This window comes from Protopterus annectens, chromosome 5.part0 (assembly GCF_019279795.1).
Source record: "Protopterus annectens isolate FY-2018-M chromosome 5.part0, PAN1.0, whole genome shotgun sequence".
Taxonomy (NCBI): Eukaryota; Metazoa; Chordata; order Ceratodontiformes; family Protopteridae; genus Protopterus; species Protopterus annectens.
This window is the reverse complement of record NC_056735.1, coordinates 380,737,734-380,746,801: the sequence shown is the minus strand read 5'-3', so window position 1 is coordinate 380,746,801 and position 9,068 is coordinate 380,737,734. Positions and strand designations below refer to the sequence as shown.

Genomic DNA, 9,068 nt, shown 5'->3' with positions numbered 1-9,068 from the left:
CTTTCTTCCATTAGCATTTTTATATGTTCATATAATACATAAACTGCAGTCTGCAATACATTGAAACAGAACCACTGCATAGAAACCAATGGCTTCTGACAAAGTTTGATCTGAGAAACTATATTGTTTGTAATAATGTTGGCAGCTGTTCTCTGAATACTCTGTTCGTATACCTTAAACAGTTATCATGTATTCTTTTGTAGAATGTCAGAAAGTCATAAGAGAAAATTGGATACAACCAGAAAACATTATGCACAGTCAGAAAAGCTTCTTCAAATTGATGAGCATGACTTTGCAATGAGACCTGGGTTTGGAGGTAAGAACTAATAAAACAGTTTGAATGCAAAACTTAATAACTTCTGAAATAAACCAAATAAATTTTGTATTTTAATCTGTTTTTGATTATTGAAAATATCTAATCACATATGGAGAAGTTTCCCTAACTCTTTGGTTGTAATTAAAGAAATCAATGATGAAAAGCAAAAATGGGCTTCTGGCATTGAGGAGAGACACCTTTATGTGAACTCATTTTGGGTTTTGTATGTTCTCCACATTGGAATGTTGATTAACTGGACTCTGACTAAAAAGATGCCCCTTGGGGGCAGGAAAGATTTAGATCATCTTTAAAAAAAGCAAGTTAGACTATTGAGCATCTCATCCCATGCTGACATGGATATAAGATGGAGAACATTGACATCTGTGCAGTGACAGAGACCTGGTTTAAGGCTCCAGAGAGCACATCTGCATTACCAGGCTACAATTCTTACCACACCTTTCAGCCACCTAACCTGGACCAAAACACTAAAGGAGGAGGCGTGTCCATATTCTTAAAGGATATCCACACCGCCAGGCTAGTTGCTCAACATAATGCATCCAAAATTATCCAAGTGCAACTAACACTGGGCAAGACTACAATCCAGGGTGTAGCTTGCTACAGATCCCCCACCATGCCCCAGGATGCCCACTTCATGTTTCTTGATATACTAGATAATATTAATACCCTAATATTGGGAGATTTCAACTACCCCACCATCAACTGGGAAAACTACTCATGTACTAACTCATCTGCCCAACGTTTTCTGAAATTCATCAATTCCAACGCCCTGGATCAGCTTGTCCATACCCCTACCAGGGGCAGCAACATCCTTGACCTGGTCATTACCAATATGGGTAACAGATGCTCCACGCCAGAGATCAACTCCTCACTGGTCAGGTCCAGCCACAAGCTAATCACCCTAGAAATCCATATCCTGCCCCCACCCCCCATTAAGGAAACCACCATAAAAAATTTCTTCAAAGCCAACTTCATGCTTCTTAAGTCAGAAGTGGCCAACTTCACGTCACCCACACAGATGGAAAATAAAGACACGACTGTTGACTCATATACAAAAGCACTGCATAAGCACATACACGAGTGCATGGAATGTGCCATCCCCAACAGAACCAAGACACTAACCTCCAAAAAAAGGAAGCCAATCTGGTGGTCCCCTGCCGTAAACAAACTCTACAACAGAAGGAAGAAACTGTTGCAAAAAAGAGTAAAATTTCATGATTGTAGAAACTCCCTGGTCAACCTCAGCAAGAAGATGAGATCCCTCCTAAAATCCTGCAAAGCTAGTTATGAAAATAAAATCACCATGTTTTCTAAAGACAACCACAAAGCTTTCTACAACTATGTCAAAAATCTCAATGGCAACACTAAGATCTGCTCGGAACTACAGCACAATGGCACTACATTTACCGAACCAACTGATATTGCCAACATCCTGGCAGACAGGTTCAGTGCAAACTTTACACCTCCCCTCACATCCCAAAGAGCACGTCTCCATACCAGAAGATTGCAAAGCCCCTGTAATCATGGATGCACATGTAAAGACCACACTCTCCAAAGCCAAGAACACAGCATCCATGAGACCAAATAACATCCCAGGCTGCGTTCTGCACGAACTACAGAACAAACTGACACCCAACCTAAATACCATGTTCAACCATAGCCTCACTTCAGGCTTTGTGTGCACAGCAATGGTTATCCCACTCCACAAAGGGAGTGCCATCACTGACCCCAGGAACTACTGCCCCATTAGCTTGATGAGCCTGGTCTACAAGGCCATGGAATGCATCATCCTGGAGCTTATAAACAAAGACATAGGTAACCTCCAAACTCTGGACCCCACTCAGTTTGGGTTTGTAAAAGATAGATCATACCTCCTAAACCTGATTGACTTCTGCAAAGCAGTCACCAGGCCATAGATGAGGGTAAGGTGGTGCACACAGCCTATCTTAACCTCGCCAAGGCTTTTGACACCATCTCCCACTCTGGTATTATAGATAAACTCATTGGACTAGGAATAAATCCATATGTCACAAGATGGGTGGCCAACTGGCTCACTGACAGAACCCACACAGTGAAAGTAGCCAACTCCAAATCTGACTTCAGACCAGTGACAAGCAGAGTACCACAGGGTTCAGTCCTGGGTCCTCTCCTATTTGGTATCTACTTCTCTGAAGTCCAGGCTAATACAGCTGGTCTTTGGCTAATGAAATTCGCAAATGATTGCAAACTAGGAGCCATAATAGATTTGCCTATGGATGTGGACATTGTACAAAAAGGCCTCACTGAGACTGATGCTTGGTGTCAAAGTCATGGCCTAAAGCTAAATACCAAGAAGTGCATTGTCATCCCCTTTGGGAAAAACACTGTACCCATGAACTACCACAGAGGCGGTAGCCTACTAAACACCGAAAGTGTGATGAGACCTTGGGACACAGGTGGACAGTAGTCTCTCCTTTGATAATCATGTCACCACAGTAGTCAGGAAATCCTTCTACATGGCACACCTCATCACAAAGGGGTTCTCCTCCAGAAAAAGAGAGGTCATCATTCCTCTCTACTCATCCCTCACCAGACCCATTATAGAGTACAATGTCCCATTTGGCATGTACCTCGCAAGACATCTGCAACATCTAGAAAGGCCACAGAAATACCTCACTAGGAGGATTACTGGCCTCAAACATATGCCATACGTAGACCATCTCAAAAAACTCCAGCTCTACTCTGCCACATATCGCCTACTCAGAGGCTACCTCTGTTTAACATACAAAGCCATATCTAACCCAGATCTGATGGACATGCTACACTTAAAGAAATCCCAATCTGTCCGAGCCACATGCTCCAAGGACCTAAACCTTTTCACCACAATAAACAGAACATGCTGGAGGGATAGATGCCTGTCCCAGAGACTTCCCATGCTCTGGAACAGGCTACCCATTCATGTCAAGCAGAGCTCCTCATTAGCTCTCTTTAAGAGAAATCTTGACAATTGGATGGGAAACAGGAAATTCACCCTGGGGATCACTGCTGTGGTGCTGCTTGACAGGGGGACAGGAAAATAATTTTCTTGGATGGTGAAAGCCAGGGAACCTCGTTTGGCTAGGCTTATATAGGCCTTAGGGCCGATAGCCTAGTACATACCTATGAACATACTGGATCCCCTGAAATTACATCAATTATTTAGCCAACTATTGCAACTAATTATTTTTCCTTTGTGCCTAGGCATCATTCAAGGTGAAGGAAGGATTCCATTCAGTATTAATGTCAAGATTAAGTATTTATACCTCTCACAGACAAAAGTGTTTATGTTACACAAGGGTTAGTTATCTATGAGCATGAGGCAACTGGTACACTGCCTTAGTAAACCTAATACAATGAGGCTGGCAATAGAGGGGAAACAGACAGGAAGACTTTCAGTCTTAACCAGTTGATCTGGTATAAACTGGTGACAATAGGAGTGCTTAGCTCAGCATGTAGCTTCTTGTCGCAACTCAGAGGCTTTAGAGCTAAAATCCAGTATTTATAACAGACAAAAAAAAAAAAAAACAGGAAAAAGCTTATTAGAGCACACTACATAAGTCTAAACTGTCCAGAATTTTGAAGAATGTCCAGATTTTTACCTCTTATTTTCAGTCTGCTCCTTATGCAATTTGTGCTTTTCTGGCAAACTTTTGAGGATTGAAGCCACTAAATAAAGACAGACAGTTGAGTTTCAGACTTCATATCCTTTAGAAAATGCATGCAAATACAAACACCTATTATTCTATCAACTCTCAAGAACAATATTTAAAACTTGTCTTTAATTTTGGGTCTTTGTCTCCCCATTATTTGACTTTTTTTTTTCAAAATTCTTGTGATAAAAGGTTGGGAGGTATGCACACTAGCCAAGAGCAACACACCTTTCTTCAACTGAAATATAGTAATTAGCCTGAAAACAACTCTGACTTTTTCTTCTGCCACCAAAGTTAAAAGAAGACATTAAAATTAATTTCCTGCAAATGTCACTAAAACAGCTAAAACACAGTGCAACAATAAGTGTATATGCAATATTAAGCAGAAAACGGAAAAAATAAAAACATAAAGTAACAGCCCAGTTATTGCTGGCTGCAGTACAGAATCAATCTGATATAGCTGGTCACAATAAAAGTGCTTAGCTCAGTTTCTGACTTCTTGTAGCAAATCAGAGGTTACCAGGGCTAAATACATTATTTATAACAGACAAAAAAAAAAAAAACAGGACCCCTGCATTCCACATGGTTGTTACTGCCACTAGACCAGCAAGCAGTCTCTGGACAGTTAGGTACATACTTTCACCTAGAGCAATCCCTCCTTTCAATTAGGAAACCACTATGATGGTGATTTTGAGCAAACAACCGTCCAGTGCAGAACCAGACATTAACCTAGTATTGCATTAGCAGCTGAACTGGAAAGGAAAACAATGACCTTTAAGTGAGGATTAATACCAGAACCTACTACTAAGGAGTTTGGCTCATTGTGTTTATATAGGTTTGCTACAATCCTTTGTCAGGGTCATTTTGGAAATGGAGACACAATTGGGATTTTCTTCTTTGAGATGATCTATGCTGAGTACAAAACCTGCATTTAGATACAACTTTGCTAATGTCAACATTGATACAGAACCATGGCACTGACATATTTGCTCTTTTGTTGAACTTAACTAATCCTTCATACCCTCTTTTGCTTTTTGCAAAGTTGACACTTTAAGCCAATTTTGCTATAACAAGAGTCCTTTGTGCCCTGGCAACTGAACTCTCTCTATAAAGTATTTGTGCAATGAATAAATTTTAGGTGTCCATTTACTTGCTAATCCATTATGAACATAGCCAATTATAGGCCACAGGTCAGCATTTTGCTTAGTTGATTTGTCAAAATGTCCGTCCTATATTAGGTTACTGGTCTGCTAGACAATATGTCATGCACATATGTGCTTATGTCTTTTTTCCTGTTTGATTGGATTGCCCCAGTCACTGGATATTTTGGGCAAACTATCTACCACTATTAGTCAAAAATAACACAAAACAGCCACTTTAAACAGTCCAAAACCATTAATAATGAAAAAACTGCTGTTTTTGATTCTATAACCCAAAGAAAACTTCAAAGAATAATCACACTAAATAATGTGTATAGAGAGTTTAATGCTTTCATCCATAACACTCAGATACTCAGATAAATTTTTTTGGTGGGCGTTCGAAAGACATGCGTAAATGGGCATGCCTTCGCTGAAGGTTGAACATCGAGCTGGCACCTCGACGTTCGTGAAAATCTACTGCCAATCATTAGCGGACTGGAGTTCCACTGTGGCGACCCCTAACCAAAAGCCGAAAGACAACAACAACAACTTTGCTGAACAGATTTTGAGAATGATTTGGGGGCATTTAGTTAGAACAATATTTTCTTTAATATAGTCATCCATTAATAGGTTATTATTTATGAACATTTTGTTAGACAAAACGTTTTGCATACATATTTTTTATATATTTATTCATTTACATTCTGAATTTTTATTTTTTCATGGACTCAATAGTTTATGTTTGTTTGAACTTTTACTGCTACTGATGTTGTATATGTTTTTAATTAAACATAGGTTCATAGTAGGTACTAGGCTATTGGCCCAAGGGCCTAAGTAAGCCTAGCCAACAAGGTTGACAAAATGTTTTGCATACATATTTTTTATATATTTATTCATTTACATTCTGAATTTTTATTTTTTCATGGACTCATTAGTTTATGTTTGTTTGAACTTTTACTGCTACTGATGTTGTATATGTTTTTAATTAAACATAGGTTCATAGTAGGTACTAGGCTATCGGCCCAAGGGCCTAAGTAAGCCTAGCCAACAAGGTTCCCTGGCTTACGCCACACAAGAAAGTTATTTTCCAGTGCCCTGTTGAGCAGAGCCACAGAAGACATTTAAATACTGTGGATGATTGATCACATGTATTTATTTATTTTATTTTACATTTGTTTTACCAGGAAACTGTATCTGGCTTACAGTCAAAACCCCTTTTCAGTTAAGGCCTGGGGAGAAAAGCTCCATAGTTAGACAGGAAATGGTACATGGAGGTAGTTCACTATATCACAAAAATAGTATACATTCTTTTGCATTACAAGCAAAATACAGACATTGACTGTTAAGCATTTTGTAGAGGTATAAACATTTGCATACATTGTTTTACTTTACAAGCCAAAAATACAGGGATTGAGTATTAATCATTTGTGGTTAATGTTTGAGAGACTGAAAGTAGAAATTGTATAGAAGATGACTTAGTGTATGAGAACAGGTGTCATAAAGATGATTTCAGAGGAGTAAGCAGTTGGTTTATAGATGGAGTAGGGTAAATGGAATTAAAACAATGTGAGGGTTATAAGTAAATGACATTATGGTAAGAAATTTAGGAAATTGTTAATAGTTAGAAGGAACTTGGCTAGAAAAGATGATGGTGGTCAACTGGGTATGATTGATGGAGTTGTAAGTGGGCATTAGCAGAAATGTAATGAATAAAAGCATGATTGTAATTGTAGTCTGAAATATTGGAGATCAAAGCTAACCTGAATAGACAGTGGAATTGAGCTCTAGAATTTAGCAATGGAGTAAGAGCAGAATGTGAGTTAGAAATTGGTGTTTCAGTGCATAAGGACTTGTCTGTTGATCCAAGGTTTCTGTTTGGAGTGTTCCAGGGTAGTAGAGTTTTGAAGGCAGGGAAAGTGTCTGGGTAATAGAGAATTTTGTGGGCATGTTTCAGTTGGAGTGAGGTGAGGTAGTTAGAAAATTCAAGCCAGTTGACTTGTTTAACTGGTGCAATAGTGTGTATGTGCCTGAGAGATGATAGTGAATTTAATAATTTTAATGTAAATTTGCTCCGGTTTACTAAATTGGGATGCATTTAGGTTAGTTAGTACAGATGATGCATATGTGAGGGCTGCAAGCAGAAATGATGAGGCAATGTGCTGTCTTGAATAGATAGTTAGGTATATATTGGCTCTATATAGCATCCCTAGTTTTTGATGAGACTTTTTAGTAACTTCTTCTATATGTATATCACATTTTAGCCGATAATCAATTGTAATTCACAGAAGTTTGATGTGGGAGACTACACTGACTGCTGTACCATTTGATAAAGTGATAGAGAAAATGGTTTTGGTCTTAGTGTGGGGGGTTTCATTGAAAGGCATAAGCTTTGTTTTTTTTTTATTAAAGATGAGGTTAAAGTCCGTCAACCAGTTTCCACAGATGTGAATGTGGTGTGAGAGAGGTTCTGTAGTTCAGAGACTGATTTGGCTTTGCAGATGATTGTAAAATCTGTATATTGGATGATTGAGACATTGACAGAGTGCTTGGCAAGATCAGTAATAAAGATATTAAATAGAAGGGGTTTAAGTATAGAACCTTGTGGTATTCCTACTGATAGAGGGAATGAGGGATATATGGCTTGTTTCCATCTGAGGCATTGAATTCTGTTACAAAGGTATGAAGCAAACCAACATACTGTGTTACCGCAGAGACCTAGGTTAGAGAGTTTATTTAGTTACAGATAATGAAAAGCCGTGTCAAATGCTTTTGATAAATCAAGGAAAGTAGTGATTACTAGGTCGTCACTATTTCTGTGAAGATGGATTGTAGTTAGATAGATAAGATAACAGAGCAGAATGTATGTGTGCTGTGTGATGGTCTAAAACCATGCTGTGATGAGGAGAGGAGGTAATTAGATAGAAGGTATTGCAGCAACTTAATGGCCATGAGGATTTCTGGGGTTCATATATGCTGAGAAGAAATGGAGAATAGGAGAATAGGTGTAAAAGCAGGACAGCCATCGGCATTGTGAATAATGTTCTGTGTGCACATAACCTGTATGTAATCTAGGTGGTAATGCAGTTCAAGCCAGTTCAAAGCCTTAAGGGCAATACAGCGATGGCAGTGGTATTGTTTGTTGGTGGCAAATTTTGCAACATTATTACAGCTTGCCTCCAGCATATTTTTATCTGTAGCCTGAAGTTTGGTTAGGATGAGTGCATCATACAAGAGAGAAGGAAGAAGGTACGTAGTGGCAAGAGTGGTTTTGTTGGTGTTGCTAAGGACATTTTTTATGCTAGCAGAGCATTCCTAATTTTTTGTGATTCTTTTTATGCTATTTTGAACATGCAGGTCAAATTTAAGGATATCATCTGTACTCACTGCAAGATATTCTGTATGGAGATTATTTCAGTTTCAGTTTTTTTTGTGAAAAGATTTTGAAATTCATTTTATCAGGTGTGTGTGTGATTTGGGGAAAAATGGCAGTAACCTTTTTTTTTTTTAAGAGCTGAGTAGTAAATGTACATTATGGAGCCATTTCTCAACTAAGGAGAAAAGCTTCTTGCATAAAATTTAAGAGCTGAGACAAGTTATAAGATGTATATATAAGCATTAAATCATCAGCATATTGTATAACAGAGGATGGACCTACAGAGTTATAGATATCATTGTTAAAGATAGTAAAGAAAAGGGGAGAAGAATAGAGCCTTGGGCTACACAGTGGAGACTTTCAGGTATGGAGAGAGAGTATTCTGCCATTTCACAGACTAGAACCTGTCAATTAAATAGCTATAAACCACAGTAATGAAGAAGGGGATAGTCCAGGCTGAGACACTTTATAAAGGAGTTTAGGATGAGAAAGTGTATTAAAGGCTGTTTACAGGTCAAGAAATGAGGAAGAAACAAATTTGCCCAAGTCCCTAT

At 38.6% G+C, this 9,068-nt stretch overlaps 1 protein-coding gene across 1 annotated transcript in view; it reads left to right on the top strand.

The window, feature by feature from the left end:
- The first annotated feature begins 228 nt into the window (after window positions 1-228).
- GABRR3 (gamma-aminobutyric acid type A receptor subunit rho3) overlaps window positions 229-9,068 on the top strand; it is a 366,702-nt gene continuing 357,862 nt past the window's right edge. Inside the window, exon 1 of the mRNA XM_044071761.1 lies at window positions 229-316. Coding sequence (XP_043927696.1) covers window positions 298-316 — 19 coding nt within the window. The 5' untranslated portion in view covers window positions 229-297. The remainder of the gene's footprint in view (window positions 317-9,068) is intronic.